Source organism: Folsomia candida, unplaced genomic scaffold, assembly GCF_002217175.1.
Source record: "Folsomia candida strain VU population unplaced genomic scaffold, ASM221717v1 Fcan01_Sc034, whole genome shotgun sequence".
NCBI classification, from domain to species: Eukaryota; Metazoa; Arthropoda; class Collembola; order Entomobryomorpha; family Isotomidae; genus Folsomia; species Folsomia candida.
The window spans coordinates 895056-913305 of NW_019091226.1; the positions used below are offsets into that span (position 1 = coordinate 895056).

At 37.2% G+C, this 18250-nt stretch overlaps 1 protein-coding gene across 1 annotated transcript; it reads left to right on the top strand.

The window, feature by feature from the left end:
* Positions 1–16408: 16408 nt before the first annotated feature.
* LOC110860839 lies at positions 16409–18014 on the top strand. Its single transcript, XM_022109955.2, has 5 exons — positions 16409–16511; positions 16876–17055; positions 17352–17538; positions 17761–17834; positions 17925–18014. Exons 1-5 carry the CDS (start codon positions 16467–16469, stop codon positions 17946–17948), a joined length of 510 nt encoding a protein of 169 aa, XP_021965647.1. The 5' UTR covers positions 16409–16466; the 3' UTR covers positions 17949–18014.
* Positions 18015–18250: the final 236 nt, after the last annotated feature.

Below are 18250 nucleotides of genomic sequence, written 5' to 3' on the forward strand. Positions count from 1 at the left end.
TCTAGCATAATAGCGTCATGTTGACAGTTTAAATTGATAATCTTTCACTTTCATGGGACCGAAATATCAAATATTTCCAATCAGAATCTGAGCGTCATTTTGTGCCATCTGGGATTTAGATTAACCTTTTGAAGCAAACGCTTACGCAAATTAAATTCGATATTAAATAAACTAGACCAAATTCCGAGTAAACTTTCCTCTTTATGAATTCTACGATACTCTGGATTTGATTTAGCATAGTTAACTTAATATCGAATTCAGAGTGCATTGAGATACACTCTAAGTAAAAATGAGTAAAATTTACTCAAGGTTGGGTAAAATAGAGGATCGCACAACCAATAGGTAAAATTTACCCATCGTTGGGCAAATTTCACAAAATTTTGGGCAAATTTTGCATAGAGTTGAACAAGTTTTACGTTTTTGTTGTCATCCTCTTTTTTACCCAACCTTGAGTAAATTTTACTCATTTCTATTTAGAGTTTACTTTCCATAAGAGTAACATAAGTCTTAAGAGTGTGTCCTAATTCGTACTTACATTCATATATTCACATATAAAAACATGCTGACGTCCATCTTGCTACCATTTTTCAAGCGGAATTTATTCTTTGGAAAAATTAACCCTTGCCTCTACTACGCGTGGGATTCACGTCTCAACAAAGTTATCCCCGCTTCCCCCAGTGGTACGAGAGGTGCAAGGATTTATCTACCCGTCAGCGTCTGCTACGCCGTCTTGCAAATCGTCCTGCTTCGATCGTCACCTGCACCCTTGTCGGAAAAAGTGTTCCCTGCCACGCTGACTTGTATGTATGTCATCTGCACGGTGATTGGTGCGGAGTGGGGCGCAGATATGGCGAGCATACAATTGATGAATTTGATCTATAAGACGGGAGGAAGTGAGGAAACAGGTGAGCTACTAGGTAAAAAGTGATTAATGTATTCAGGATTTGACGATCCATCGTCAAATTCAGTACATTTTCAACAATTTTTTGGTAGTTGCCAATTTTTTAAAAGTACACACGGCAGATTTTGACCCTCTCTGAAGGAGGAGATCTTAGGTTTATGAATCCCTCAGAAAAAATGGGACTCATCGGAACTGGGCTAATTAGAAAAAAAACTCATCGCTGTGATGTTCCAGTGACCAGCTTATTTACTACGAATAATTGTAAATTACATCCTAAGAGCAGAGAAATGTCTAAAAATGTGTCAATTTTGGCGACGAAGTCCAGCATGCATTAAGTTTATGTACATAGTGGAAAATTAGTGTTATCGTCCAAATTTTTGACTTTTGAAAAAACTGGATATATGTATGTACATAACAGCCGGGTTGTAGCATTTCCAATCTTTGGCCGTTAACCACCTATTACGCTGGGTGGTAGAAAGCAGAGATGGGATTTTAGCCCCTGGTCGTCATTTTCAAGGAATGGAAAAGGGTAAAAAGGGGGAGTAGTTAGTTAGTATTTTTACTACAAAATGAGGGAACAGAGGACGAGGGGTAAAATTTTGAAAAGCATCCTATCCAGCGAAGTTTTAACCTAAAGAAACCCTTTCCGCTATTGATTATTTCCTTCAAATATTGCTTATCCTTGGTTCATAATTCAATTTCAATCTCTGGAGCGGGAGCAGGATATTCTTAAAAATAATTAAATCCATTTATGCCCTCGTGGACATCACGTGTCATTTCATCTTCCCCCCAGCCATGGTTGTCCTTCTGATACTTCTCCCTTGCCAGCCACCCTTCCTGGGATGGGTCATCCTGCCTGAATGCGGCTCCACGAGCTTACCCTGCTCATTATCCTCCTACTTTTTGCTAATCGTCAGAGCAGCCCTAGCCCTGGCTGTTTGGCCTGGGGGTGAGAACCGGTGGCCTTCGGCACTCGGAAGGTCTATGGTTCGATCCCTCATATCTCGGCAGCTGGGGCAGCCCTCCCTGGGTGCCAGTTACACACATTGTAGCTGGACACTCAGTAGAGTGGACTGAGCATGCTGCCTTTCCGTGGCAGTATTCGCGTCCAAAGGGGCATACATTAAGATTGAATAGGCAGTGGTGGGTAGAGGATAGGCGGAGTGGGACTGGCCCCGTAAGTGCAGGGGTGAGTGGTGGTGCTTACGGCAAGCCGGCGTCTCTTCCTGTCTTACTATCCTTAAATGGTTTCTCGATCCCCATATCTCATCAATAGATATGGGGATTATACCTGAGCAACTAGATAGCCACTGTCATACGGTGTAAGTAAGAGGATATGCAATAGATCTGATGGATGATCTGAGCATTGGGCTCCTCCAACAAGAGGAGCCCTCCTCCCAAAATACATACATACATACAGAGCAGCCCTGATTTCATGGGAGGTTGCCCAAATATTACGTCACGTAGTGAGCGGAGAGCACTACGTGATGTATATCGTCATCGCGGGAATTCTGCATTTATGGGAAGAATCCACAGATGTATAGTAGCATAGATGGAGGAACCATTGAGAAAAGCGTTTTAGCATGGGGAATTATTTGGGTATAATTTGGGTATAACGCATGGTTGCACGGTTGCATATAAACAGTGATTAGCACGTTGGCACGCCATTAAAAATCGTAAAAACTACGAAAATAATCATATTCGTTCCAGTTTTTCTCTTCTAAATACAAACCTAAGTCAAATGTAGGCTTCTTAAATGTAATAAAATTTACTGCTGAGGTTTATTGAATTAAAATTAGCAAGTTTAATTTTAATTCACATATCAGCTGAGATTTTTAGCCCGAGTCAGGGCTTATGGAACCATCATGTCCGTCCGTCCGTCCGTCTTACGATAACTCTCGTTAAACTCATCCTATCGACTTGAAATTTGCTACACATGTAGTATGGGGCAAATGAGGAGTTAAGTTCGAAGATGGGCGAAATCGGTCAAGTGGTTGACCAGTGGGGGTCATATAGGTGGATGGGGTATTATGCATCAAAATTTCAAAATTGTCATAGAAGGCAGAAATTTGGCACTGAGGTTGCTAATGGTGTCTAATGAAAGAGTATGAATATAGTATTTATGTATTTATGGTAACTGATATTCGAGAAATTGGTCATACTTGAATTGGCGAGATGAGAAGAAATAAAATTAAAGTAAAAGCTATTCATTGCGTTTTCTATACAGTTCAAAAAGGCACGCAAAAAGGCAAATAGGCAAATAGGAACAAATAGCAACAAGGCTGACTTTTTGCACACACTGGTCACCCCCATTGGTTTGGAAAACGGGCGTAGACGACTAAAAGTTGGCGTGGTCCTGCAGGGTTAGATTAGCTTAATAAATGTAAAGTAAACTTTAAGATTTTTTTGCCAGGAGGACCCAGTGGGGTTTTTGGAATTGGTTAAAGAAGCTGCAATTTTGCAGCGACGATTGCGAATAATTCGCAATCGACAAAAATTTCCCCATAATGACCGGTACCAACTACTATTAGTAGTTGGTTTGTACCGGTCACTTGACAAACATTTGGAAGAGGACTCTGTCCCTGACTCGGGCTATATAAACACTGCACACTGTAGGTTTTTTGTTATTGTTTTTGGAGTTGGTGGACATGGGCAGGGTTTAGTTCCACCTCAAAAACATTACCGACTTCTTAGTGATTGCATAGCAGATCCACCATCTATACTATGTATATCTGTGGAAGAATCCGCCAAGATAATGGGTTTCCCGCGATTTACTAGAGGATACAGGAAACTTCAAATTTTGGAGGGCGTACTAAATGCGGCCTGTCGGGAAAAGATCTTACCCCCTTTCTTAGTCTCATTTCCGTTAATGCAAATTTTAGCGACCTTTGTGTGCATCAAGTTTCACGACGTGATGGGGGGAACGCATTTTATTTTTCTTGTGTTGCTTTCACTTGAAGCGGAAATCCTGGGCCTGATTTATTGCACGGCAGAGGGAGTGATTTATGACAAAAGTGAGACTTATTTGAAAGGAATGAAGGGCGTGGTTCGGAGCAAAGAGGAAAGGAAAATGCTAAAATCCTATACCCCGTTACGGGTGAGATTTGGGAGTAATTTCCTGGACAGATTTACACCTTTGGTATTTCAGAAAATTCTGTGCGATACAGACGATGAATTTGCTTCTTTTAAAGTAAAAAAAGTAGGGTACGTTTAATTATTAAACAATTTGTGATACTGTACATAATTAAAAATTTTGCGAGCATGCATGCCTGCAAATTACATATATAGCTGCATACAGTGTCGGACAGATGTCTACGTCCACATAGTCGCGTCAATTTCATTTTCAAATTGTCACTGAACTACTGAACCAATTTTCATCATTGATATATCAAATTCTCACAAATTTAACGTAATTTCATAAAACATATGAGTTATTTCTGAAAATTCTGGGAAAACTGAGAATCATAGTGCAGAGCGAGAGAGGATGAAATTTGAGCGGACAAAAGTCTACGTCCACTTCACTTTAATTGTCAACAACAAAAATCTCTCCAATTTATAAAATCAGGTAACTTAATAAATCTATCAATAACATATGCCGCATTAATTTTTAAATAATTTTCTTCCAGAAAAATATGATGGCGTCGACACGCAAGGAAATTTCTATCGCTATTCGAGATCTTGTCATTCAGGACTGGAAGGGTGGACAAAAAGGGGGCTGTCGCAGAGACAAATATGGACCAAGTATAAATTAGCAAGGACAACCATCCAGACAATCATTAAGAACTTTAAAGCTAATGGTTCAGTCCAAAACAAGGTCAGAAGTGGTCGAAAACCCATTTTGGCTCACCGAGAAGTACGCCACGTGCTCAACAAAGTCAACGTTACACCCTCACTTAGTGCTCCAAAGCTATCTACCGAGATCAAGGAGATGTTCGGCAAACAGGTTAGTCCTATGACCATCCAAAGAACACTGAATAAGGGAAATTTGAAATCCCACAGAGCAGTCCGGAAGCCTCTTATTGTACCGAGGAATGCAACCAAACGAGTGAAGTTTGCCAGAGACCACATTTCCAAGCCACAAACATTCTGGGACATATTTTATGGACTGACGAGTCAAAGTTCAATGTCTTTGGGTCAGATGGGCGTCGTAGAGTGTGGAGATACCCAAAAGAAGCTTTGAATCCAAAAAATCTCAACCCCACAGTTAAGCACGGCGGCGGGTCGGTAATGGTGTGGGGATGCATGGCTTCAAGTGGGGCAGGAAAAATGGAATTTATTGACGGAATTATGGACCAATACAAGTACCAGGGAATACTTGACCGTAATATCCAGGAATCTGTTCGAAAACTTGGACTTGGACGACGATTTGCCTTCCAACAAGACAACGATCCGAAACACTCTGCCAAGTCCACCATGGAATACTTCAAGAAAAAAAAATTCCGAAGCTAGAATGGCCTCCCCAATCTCCAGACTTGAATCCCATTGAGCATCTGTGCGACCACATTGAAAGAGAAATAAGAAAACAATCTTTTTCAGGAATTCCGGGCCTTAAATCCAGAATTCGTGAAGTTTGGGAAACCATTTCTGAAGATGTGACCAAGAATTTGGTAAACTCAATGACTCGACGCCTTGAAGCCGTCCTTAAAGCGAACGGAGGCCCAACCAAATATTAAAAATTAATTGTTATAACATTCCTTATAAATTACAGTTTTTTTTTGTATGTTTTCTCTGACTGGACGTTGACTTTTGTCCATCCAATTGTTTTCATTTTGAATTAAAATACATCTCTGGCCTAAAATAAATTTTTTAGCGGAAAACTAATAATGTGCTATGAAATTACGTTATATTTGTGAGAATTTGATATATCAATGATGAAAATTGGTTCAGTAGTTCAGTGACAATTTGAAAATGAAATTGACGCGACTATGTGGACGTAGACATCTGTCCGACACTGTACGTACCTCGGCACGTGTACATAAGCAATATAGACGTTCTTAAATTTATAATATGTATGTACTGCATTATCCGTGAATTCACATCTCCAGTAGAAATTCTCTACTTTATTGAATAAAACATTCATTCTTTCTTGGGTGTTTGCTTAAGAGTTGTGTACATACGTACGAAACACCACAAGAAGAAACTTCTGAATTAATTTGTGATGTATATGTATAAGTTACATAATTTATTATTTTACGTCGTAGAATTGTGTATACATTTTGTTTTAAGTAGTTTGGTTTGTAGATTATCGATTTAAAATAAATTATAGTATTTCGCAAAATTATGTATAGGATTTGTTATTCAGCGAGAGGAATTAAGTTAAGACGAGTTCTTCTGCAAACGTACACAATGTACGAACTTTGCAAGATAAATTATTTTAAAACTGAATACAATTCGAGGGTTTCGTTTACATTATGTACTGAATTACCTGAAATAATCCACATGATCCCCTTTAAATTACTTACATGAGGCCAGGCATCAATATGTCGCACTCTGTTTTGTGGGATGATCATGCGTGTCAATCTATTGTAAGAGTTGGGAGAAAGTTCTTCTTTCTCCCATCTCGCAAGTATAAAACAAATGACGAGAGTCATTTCTGGGTGTCAGTCCGTGGTCTCTTTCTCCTAATAAACATCTCTCTTCCTACTAGTCACAAACATCTTGTATCAACTCCCCCAATTATTTACTCCACTTTCTCCTCACGATAGGAGCTCAAAACAGCATCTCTCATAATACTTCACTGCACCTTCACCTTGCCCTCGCCTTAGCCACTCACAAAAGCCGCCCGTGACATTTGGTGTCAGCGGCGAGATAAGTTCTTGCGACGTGAAATTTTAGTCAAATTGTGCAGTAATAGAGTTAAATTCGCGAGAAAAACGGACTTAAAGTGACAAATTTTCACCACATAATGACGGATGCCTGCATTGTTTTATTCAATTTTATTTCGCCCCAATTTTTGACCCCTACTTTCGGTCTTATCCTTTTCCAACTTACAAGATTTTACAATGCACTTGTGCATTGCTTCAAAATAAAATGTCCCTGGGCATTTCCAGATAAATTGAGGCACTTGTGCCTTATCGCGAAAACTAAGGCCCCGGGCTTTACTTCGAAAAATTTTCAGGATATTCCTTTCTTCAAAATCCCATTTTCGTCCCACATTCCCCAGGAGAATTTCATTACTTCGCCCCATCTCCAATTGAAGAAAATTTTACACCTGTGCAAAAACTACACTACTGACCCGAAGAAACTAGGAAGAATTAACTGGCTCCTGCTTTCATCGCCCATCAACTATTTTACTTTTGCCAACAAATAATTCCTCTCCCTTTCATACAAGTTGGCGAGAAGAATCTATCATTGCCCGGATAACATTTCTGTACCTGTACAAAACTTCGCGACGTCCACGACGAACTCACCGCTACTAGGAAGAATTTAACAAATCGTAATTTCATCTTTCCACGACCATTTTACCTCTACAAGTCACCCACTTTCTTCACAAAAATTTGAGATAGGAGAATCTATCGTCGCCCCGCCTTATAAATCTGTACATGTACAGATCTACGGTCCTCTCTACAACTTTTACTACGTAATTCTACACATCGCTTCGATAAAATTGCAAAAATTCCATCTCCTCCTAAATCTACAAAAAAATGCGAAATTCTTCACTTCTCAAATTTTGCACGTTTGCAAAATTCCGCCTCAAAATTTTGCAATGACGTCTAACATAACCCCAGTCTCAATTCAACCCGAGTCAAGATTTTACACGACTAAGAAGAATTCCAGTTTATGTCTCATCTGACCCTCACTTAACAACTATACTGACGTTGAAGGAGAAAGATAGAAACTAGCATCAACTACTATTCCTCTACAGTGAAGAGGACAACGACAACTTTCACTCCGGTCGATTGAAAGTGCAGTAGCGAAAGGAACCACGGATTGGCCCCCACCATAATTAGTTTATGGTTGGTTTCTGTTTAAATACATTTTACATTTTATTTACATACACACACTGCAGTAACTTCGCGAGCAGCACAAATTCAAAGAATAAACAGAAAAAATAAAAGTATAACAAAATACGGAATAACTGAAAGAATAAAAGGAAACATTAAAAGTATAAACAGAAAGAAATAATAAAAGCATGAGAAATTAACTAATTGAATATTGAAATTCCTCACTGAGTATAAAATGTTTAACTCTAAAGTGAGATGATACAAATGATTTCGCCCTGGCCAGGCTGTATTTGAATTCCACTCGAGAGCGTAAAATAACGTTTGGCTCGATGACAAGTGATGACTTATTCCGCAACGAAGCGATGATTTATTCCGCAAAAATAGCGATGATTTATTCCGCATAAAGCGATGATTAATTCCGCAAAAAGCGATTATTGAAATAATTCCGCAAAAAGCTATGATTGAAATAATTCCGCAAAAAGCGATGATTGAAATAATTCCGCAAAAAGCGATGATTGAAATAATTCCGCAAAAAGCGATGATTAAAATATTCCGCAGGGATTGCGATGAAATTAATTGAATATTTATAAAAAAAAATTTGCGTAAACAAAGAGCAGATTTGAAAAATGATGTCCTGATATTTCAATTTAAATGGCCACTACATAGTACTACAATTATATACTAACTGAAAAATAATTATAAAAAAAACGATACATAATTCCCATGAGAAATAAAATCAAATTAAAACATAGCTAAAATTCTCAAACTAGAATACATAGTATAAGAGAAAAATGTTGCCAAAAGTGGCGGATTTTTCAAAAAGCACGGCATGGCGAATATTGTACAGCAGCACATTCCCTCAATTCGATTTTCCATCTGACTCACTGGCTTACTAGCCATAAGATAAAAGCAATCTAATTTATTAGTCATTCTGTCGCAACACAAAAGTACTTTTACCCGGAACCTAATCCCCTTCATCAACAAAGATTCACATCTTACAAGTACGATGAACCTACTTACTCACGCACTTTCACTTTCTTCCTACTTTCTCCCCTAGACACAGTCGTAAAAATTGACCTGATTCAACTTTATCTCTGCTACTTTGATTCCGTCTCCTTTTATGGTGCAATACTTTCACTGATTTGAGAAAAACAAGACAAAAACAAGTATTCTATTCATCATTCTACGTCGGAATACAAATATAGCCAAATGGAGAGAATCCTGTTCCTCAACATAAATTGATCCACATTTCCCAACCACGAACAATAAATTTAATTTTACTTGACTTGGACAACTTACTCGTCCTATTTTATCTTCCACATGTCCTCCTCGTCAATTTTTATGATACCGACTTATCTTTCTTTAACTTCCTCAATTTCGCTTTGGAAATTTTATTTAATCTCATTGTCAAGTATTTGGTCCAAACAGAACAACAGAAACATAAAAATTCATCATCGTTTACTACATCTTACTTTCTCCATCAATTACATAAGTTCCTTCTCTTAGAAAAACAAAACTATAAAATTTGACTACTATTTCTATTCGTTTATTTAGTAACGTAACTTAGCAAAATTAAGTTAAGCAGCACATCAGAATTCTCTTCATTATTCAAGTCTTTATCTGTTGCAATAAAATTAAATAACAAGCACATCGTTTTACTTGAGCTCTAACTTAAGCTTCAACCCATTTCCAGTTGAAAGAGAAAGTTAATTTAGTAGAAATGATTCACTTATTTAGCAGACCAACTTAACACTTATTCTTTCCGCTGTACTTCAATTTTACGACTTTCAATGATTAGATGGCTGTTTCTCCCAAGAATTTATTCACAAATATCAGAATGAGCTAACATCACCAAAGTCACGACCAATAACATCCCTGGTACAACAACAATCGAATTAAAAACAAGAATAACTACAAATTCTCTTCATCAATGTCTTGTTACTAGGGCTTTAGTTAAGAAATTAGAAAAAATTCGCCAGCAAAAAAAATGGATGAATCTACCTCCTCGCTCAATTAAATTCTATGCAAAATAAGCTATAATAACTAGATTAGATATCTAACTTAATGTAACTTTGAAATAGTCATGTAAATTGACTCCTCTCTAAATTAATAATTATAACGCTGTTTGATAAGCCATTACCTACTTCCCGAAAGAGATACATTAAAATTAAGACGGAGAATGACGGAGAATGACGGAGAATGTTACTTTCACTTTATTACGTATAAGTGAACAGAACTAAAGAAAAAGTATAAATATAAATAAGTTGAGGAATGTATCAATACGTAAATGAAAAACTAAATCGATGAAAAATACATCGATCAATGAACAAAGCGATGAATAAATCAATGAAGAAAGATTCATCGAAAATAATAAATAAATCGATCAAAAATATATCGATAAATGAACAAGAAAATATTCAAATCAATGAAAAACAATTAAGATGTCAATTTAGAAAACATAAATAGACAAAGAAACTACTAAATTGAAAAATAATAAATACTAAGTAAAATAAAATCTACAAATCTGTAACCTAGATAAATACAGAAATGAATACACTTATGTAAATCGTTGAACTAACTATACAAATAAATAAGCAATAAACCAATACGTAAATAAGTACGATTAGAGAATTAAAATAAGTATAAAGTTAATAAGTTACGATTAGTCAACATGTCAATATCCAGAAAATAAGTAGGAATTAAGAAACAATTTAATTAAAATAAAGAATTATACCACGGATAAAAATTAATAATAAAGAACTGAAAATCTATATAAATACATAACCATTAAATCACATCGTAAACATTTAAATAATAGTTAATTAATCACTAATTATCGAGAAATTAGCACTTCAAGATAAATAATTAAGTAATTAATATCGTTAAATGATTAATGATTAAAATATTGCTGTTAACTTGCTGTAACTTTAATACCAACTGTACTAAGTAAACATCAAACATGGTAATGGATTTAAAGTGTGACGACGACGATGACGCTCTACTCACCACACTTTGACCTCGAGAGGACGCTCAAAGGGTCACATGCTGGGAACTATTTGGATTTTGGGGACGCTCAATCTTCACATCGAACCTAGCATCCATTAGTTCTGATGTTCGTTTGCAACGGTTTATTATCATTTAATTTTCAAATACCGATTCGCGCAGCGAAGGGGCCCGAAGAATTGGAGCATAACCGAAAGGCCCTAAGAAGAATTTGGGCGAAGAAATGACTTTAACATATACAGATCAGGATAATCGACCGATTACATGGACATTAAATGGAGCAATACCGAAAGGCGCAGATAAGAATGTGCGCGAAGACTTGGATCAATACCGAAAGGCCCTAAGAAGAATATGGGCGAAGATGACAAAAATTACCGATCAAAATAGATAAACAATAATAAACAAAATTCAGCACTTGTGCTAAACACAAAACCAAAAAAAATACACATCCGATTTCCCTGCTTTCCCCAACTCAAACGTCTAGGACTAATCGACAGATTCTTATCAACCTCCAAGGATGACTCCTCCCAACGACTTCCAACCTAATTTAGCTGGATTTCCGCCGACCTCTATTGGACGAGTTCCACTACAATTTTCTTCTATTCCATTTCTCATCTAGACAGCCTATCAACTTTCTCCCCACCGAACCTGCACCATGAGGATGACAACGATATTATGAAAAACTACCATTTGATCTATGAGCAGGGTATTCCGACCTGGGTTTTAATGGGTTGGGTTTTATTGGGTTTTAATGGGTTTTAATGGGTTGTAAATGAGTAAAACCCACTGGGTTTTACCATGTTAAGTGGGTTTTATTTGGGTTTTAATGGGTTTTATTGGGTTTTAATCGAGTTTTACCTTAAAACAATATTCTAAAAGTTAAATACATCTCCTATACGTTAGAAGACGTTATCTCAATTCATTCTAAAGCAGTTTATTTCATTACAATCATAATATATGAAAATTCGAAACAAAGCAACAATTGACTCAAGATTTCAAGTGTTGTAAAACAAAAATAATTTCCGAATAGATACAAACTACGAATAATTTTTGTTAAATTATTACTTAAAACTATTAAAACCCAATAAAACCCATTTAAACCCAATAAAACCCAATAAAACCCATTGAAACCCAAATAAAACCCAATTAACATGGTAAAACCCATTAAAACCCATGGGTTTTATAATTTTTGATTAAAACCCTGGGTTTTTCCGAACCCTGTCTATGAGTGTAACTTGAATTCATAACTTCACCCAAGAAAATTAAAACAAAAAAATTATTGCGTTTTGGTATGAAAAATAATAGTTCAAATATGTAATTTACACATGCATGGATTGTTAATAGTATTTGAGATAATGATATTTTGTGATGAAATGATTCGTAACACTTCTTGCATTTAAATTTCATTAAATGGGTCACTTATTCATCAAAATATCACGATTTATAAATTAGAACTTGAATTTATAGCAGAATATTCCTGCTACGCTAGTGAAGAGGAGGACAACCCAGAACGGTTTGAAGAATCCGAGGACAACGATTTGTTTCTGCAATTTCATAGAAGTCAAAATATCAAGGGTAACGAGATTGCTCGATACCTGTCGCAACCAGTGATAAGCCCGAACGCACTAAACAATGGTGCATTAGGGTGGTGGAAGGTAACAATTAACCTTTTGAAAACATGTCCCCAAAGTGTCACGTTTTTGTACTTTTAGAACCACGAATCCGACTACCCAACACTCTCAAAAATGGCCAGGGACTTCCTGACGGCGGCAGGTGCAGGAGTTCCTGTGGAGCGTTTATTTTCCTCAGGATCAACGCTATTAACTCCAAAAAGGCAAAAAATGTCGCCATCAACAATCCAAGAGTGTATTTGTACGAAGGGTTGGATAAAGGCAAATTATCAGGAAATTTTTAAAAAGGATCTTTGTGTCGCGGTGGCTGATAAAATGAGAGGAGAATAATATTTAAAATTTGTTAAAACATCCTTTTTACATAAATATGTATGCTGGTTGTACAGTTAAGCAATTAGTCATGGGTTTGAGTTACACTTATTTCTAATTTTATTAAAAGTCGAGAAGGGTGATTGATTTTTGTCAAAAAATTCTAGTTAAGACCAATTTTAAATTTAAATGTTTTATATACATTAATTGCAATAAAAAATTTGACGTAATTAGTCGATTAAACTAAATTAATATATTAAAGGTCCAATGCCTTAATTAGCCATGTTAATTTACAAATTAAATCAATAAAATATGATTGAAGTTTAACCTAAACCAACTCGATTGTAATAATTAATTAAGGATTTTAGTTGAAGATAAGTGACTATAAACATTAAATGCACGCTGCAGTAACACACTGACTCGACTCAATTGACTCAACTTGACTTACTTCTTAATGAGTCGAGTCGAGCCAAGCCGGCTTACTTCTGACTCGGCTTGGTTCGACTCACAACTCAATAAGCCGACTTACTGGCATCTCTAGGTGCTAGGATTTATCTGTCCGTTAGTGTCTGCTACGTTATCTTTCAAATCGTCCTGCTTCGATCGTCACCTGCACACTTATCGGAAAAAGTGTTCCCTGCCACGCTGACTTGTATGTATGCCATCTGCACGGTGACAGGTGCGGAGTGGGGTGCAGATATGGCGAGCATACAATTGATGAATTTGATCTATAAGACGGGAGGAACTGAGGAGTTAGGTGAGTTGCAATTTAACTAAATATATACTGATTAACGCATGTATTTGCACATCAAAAATATATCGGCAAATTCTGCACATTTTAAATTATTCTGGGTACTGGGATTTTATTGTAAAATTATGAACGACAAATTTAAATAGCAGGATGCCAATTTAGAAAAATACGCTACGGATTTTGACAGTTTTTAAAGCGATCTCAAATTTATTAATCAAACAGAAAAATTTGAACTCGTCGAACCTTTATTTTAAAAAACTGGCCTTTATTTATTAATCATTAAAAAGCAAGACGCCAATTTAAAAAAATGCGCTACAGATTTTGACAGTTTTTAAAAAGATCTCAAATTTATTAATCCCTCAAAAAAATTTGAACTCGTCAAACCTTAATTTTAAAAAAAACTCACCTTTAGTTATTAATCAACTTTCCTACTACAAATTGTCTCAAGATTTTAAAATAATTACTTGAGAAATAAATGAAAAACGTGTTTCTTTTTACGATTTTGTTGATGAGTCATCGAGTCCTGTGTTAAATTTCTACAATCCCAGCCCAAATTTTGGCTTCAAACCCTGATGCAAAATAGGGAATATTTAACGACAGGATTAGTCAATTTCTCAGTTTTGCTAATTAGGGTACTCGCCTATTTTGGTAGGTGGTAAAAAGCCCTTTATGGAAGGGGTCATATTCAGGGTAGTTTTAATCTCTATGGAAATCTTAATCGCTTTGTATGCATTTGCTAAAATATTGCTTATACTTAATGAAATTTCATTTCAGTCTCTGGACCGTGCGGAGCAGAATATTCTTACAAACAATAAAATTGATTTATACCCTCTTGGACATCACGTGCCATTTCATCTTCCCTCCAGCAATGATTTTCCTTTTGATCTTGTTCCCTTGCCAACCACCCTTTCTCGGATGGGTCATCCTGCCCGAATGCGACTGCACAAGGTCATCCTGCTCACCAAACCCCTTCTTCTTTCTAATCGTCAAAGCAGCCCTAATTTTAGCGGAATTTGCCCAAATATTCCGCCATCTCGTGAATGGATCGCACTACGCGATGTACGTCGTCATCGCGGGAATTCTCCATCTGTGGGAAGAATCTGCCAAGATCGTGGGCTCCCCCAGGTTTACGAGAAGATACCGAAAACTGCAAATTTTAGAGGTTGTACTCAATTTCGCAATTCGGGACAAGGTGTTCCCCACTTTCTTAGTGTCGTGTCCGTCCATGCAAATTTTGGCGACCTTTGTGTGCATCAAGTATCACGACGGGATGGCGGGAACGCATCTCATTTTTCTAGCGTTGCTCTCACTAGACACGGAAGTCCTGAACGTGATCTATTGCACGGCAGCGGGTGTGGTTTATGAGAAAAGTGAGACTTATTTGAAAGGTTTGAAGGGCCTGGTTCGTGGGAAAGAGGAGAGGAAAATGCTAAAATCCTATACCCCGTTACGGGTGAGATTTGGGAGTAATTTCATGGATAGACTGACACCTTTGGTAATACAGCAATTTTGCGCGATCCAGACGATGAATTTACTTCTTCTTAGGTAAAAAAGTGGACACGTTTACCTAATTTTTAATTTGCATGATAATTTTCTACATGGTTTAATTACGAATTTTGTGAGCCTGTACATCAACATGTACCTCGATTTTTATATATAATGATTTATGTATGTGCATAACATCCAGGTAAATCTATTTTACATCTTTATCCTGGCGTCTTATGTTAAAAAATGTTTTAACATGTAGGATTTATGCTTCTTAAAATTTCTTATAGAAAAATTGTATGTATATTCCGGTTTATAAATATTTAAATAAATATGTCCCCAAATTATCTTCCGCAGCAATAGGTACGTCTCATAATAACTCGAGTAAAAATAGGCACAATTTTTTACACGACTCTTGATACATACATACAAACAAACATACTTCTTTAAAGTTCACGTCATCTCCTACGTACATAAATCCAGTCAAAATAGATGATGACGATAACGGATGGCATCAATTGCCGTGGGACAGAGGAACAATGTCCCTACGGTTATTCGATGTTCCTCACATGTTATACAAACCCCCCCCCCCCCCCATCTTATCAATGTTAGTGTCCCCACAGCTTACGCGGCCACAGGATGACACGCTTACAAATTTTGTTTTACACGGTCTACGTAAGGATTGGAAAAGTACAACTTATTTATTTTCCACAATTGGAATAAAGACACGTGCCTTTCCACTTAACAAAGACGGCCGACCTACACATACGTCATTTTTACATATTTCCTTGCCTCAACGTATGTAAATTGGGGTCGTAAAAGACGAGAACATTAAGCCAATTCCGGCAGGAATTTGTGTGGACTCTTCTTGTGTAAAATTTGCACTGCTTTTGACGCATCAGTTCCTTTTTAATTGCCTACGTAAATAATTTATTGTATTAAGCATTGTTTTCCGATCGGGCCATCCTTGCTCACGTAGATATGAATACACTCTTAGAAATCTGGTGGGTATTGATTTCTCGGTAATAAACTTGCTGCCGCTTGGTATTAGAATTATCATAGAAATTTCCACCGAATATGGTAAAACTTTTATGCCGAGTTACTTATCATTTTGATAAAGTCAATGTATGTATATTAATAACGCTCGGCATTACTTATTTTAATACTGGATTTATAAGAGTGTCATCGTCACCCGCACGATACTAAAATATCCTCCGTTCTTACGAGTTTGGTAAGGTAACGGTTATGCAATACATTCCACGATCAAGGTTGACCTCCCTATGAAATTATGAACAATGGGGCAATTGTGGTTGCCATTCTGAATTTCCTCACGAATTATATAGGCAGCGAGGCTATAAAACTTGGCTGGCCTGGCAGATTCCCCGTCACATTTACCTCCTCAATCCTCCAGTCGTCCACGTATCTCAAAAAATTAGGAAAAAATGGCCTTCCTCCGAATCTCGTCCCTTCTCTTCATCGCCCTTTTGGTAAGCGCAGCTTCCCTAATTATAATTTGAGCAGGGGCCGCGGAAACGTAGGGATAGAGGGACAAGGAACGTTTATAAATTATGTCACAGATTCTTCAGACCCCCTTTCCTACTTCTTACGGGTTACACCCTTTTTAACATTTGGCGCAAATAGGACTGACGCATTAGTTTTACCCTCTCCGCAGTGACATAATTTCTGGACATCCCCTCATCCATAAAATAAATCCTTCAAAATTTCCTGCAAAATAAATTTCTGTGAAATTTTGTATTAATTATTTTTTTGCACATAAGGCCCAATATATCGCCACGATTGCTCGATGTCCACATTATGTTATGTAAAATTTTCCGATTTTTTTTTGCACAGGTGTGTCACGTAGCGGCCGAGTTTAACTTTGGAATTGCGGATTTGCAAAAGGAGATGGGTTACTATGGGGAGTGCGAGGGCCATAAGATTAATCTTCCCATGGAAACTATCAACAAAGGCTTCGGTACCGTCCCAATCTGCACCCTGACCGTCCCCGGAAAGGCGCAGCTTTCTAAAGAGGTCAGTTTTTGAGTTACACGGCTCAAAACGTACATAAAAATAGTGGCGTCATACTTTCAAATGACACGACATTTCTAAAATTATATGATGTATGACCTTTGACCTTCGTCCTCTCGGTCATGAGGTCGAAAATATTGACGTCGTTGATTTCGTGGTGCAATTTCCTTTAAAATGACAAACATCATAGATATGAAGCAATCTGGAGATAGCCTGCTTAGGGACAGACATACATATGGACGGACAGACGGCAACATAAAGCGGCTCACCCCACTTAACATCTTATTCTTTGTATTCAGTGTGTCGCCGTTTGTGTCGCGGAGCAGATGGGGTTCGTTGACCCGAATACTCGCCTCTACCAGTTGGACAAGGCGACCAAGGAGCTCTGGGAAAGTGTCAACAGCACCGACCCCAACGTCCACAATGAGAAGTGGATCGTCGAAATTCAGGTCGCAGCCATTAAAAAGTGTGGAGTTGATCCGGGACGTAAGTTGCATAAATGAAGAAATTTGCATAAGTTTTCATGGGGAGAGGTTCGTAAATTTGGGAACATAAATTTGTATTTTTATTTTTGGAGACCCCCTTTTGAACATGTGTCAAGACATTTTTGGGCCTTGATCCCACCCCTCTTTGCGTTACGAAGTTTACGAACGTCCCCGAAAGGGATGAATTAGATATCTAATTGTGGAAACATTTATAAAACTTTAGAACGTTTCGTGCTGGAAAATGATTGCGAAGAAGCGCACAAATTTGATAAGTGCATTAAGGATGCGGCGTCTAAGGTATGTAAATTTATGGGGCTGCCTACGCCCCCCGCCCCTCACTCGTATTAAAATGTGTAAATGACTTAAACATATTTTTTTATAATGCAGGAGTGCGGAGCAAAGGCGGAATAAAATAAGTAATAAAATTGGTCCAGCAAAGTTTTAATAATCTTAATTATTTTCAAAATTCATGACTTTGTTGAAAAATAAATTGTTTCAAAATTATCTATAATGCTCATCTGGGTTAATTATTGCGTATTTATTGGCATATGCATATATATATTTATGGAGAATATGTACGTTTGGGAAATTTTGAGCCTTGAATAAAAAATTAATTTCGACAGAATTTCGGCGTTATCCGGTTATAAAAATCCTTTCAAAATTGTAAAATTATATTATTTTGTACCATTTTGTGGAAAACTGAATGTTGCAAA

Excerpts from the sequence above, each read along its gene's own strand:
- LOC110860839 (XM_022109955.2), top strand. The coding sequence starts at position 16,467 with ATGGCCTTCCTCCGAATCTCGTCCCTTCTCTTCATCGCCCTTTTG. Across the intron at positions 17,056-17,351 it reads AGGCGCAGCTTTCTAAAGAG|TGTGTCGCCGTTTGTGTCGC; the intron begins GTCAGTTTTTGA and ends CTTTGTATTCAG. Across the intron at positions 17,835-17,924 it reads TTAAGGATGCGGCGTCTAAG|GAGTGCGGAGCAAAGGCGGA; the intron begins GTATGTAAATTT and ends TTTATAATGCAG.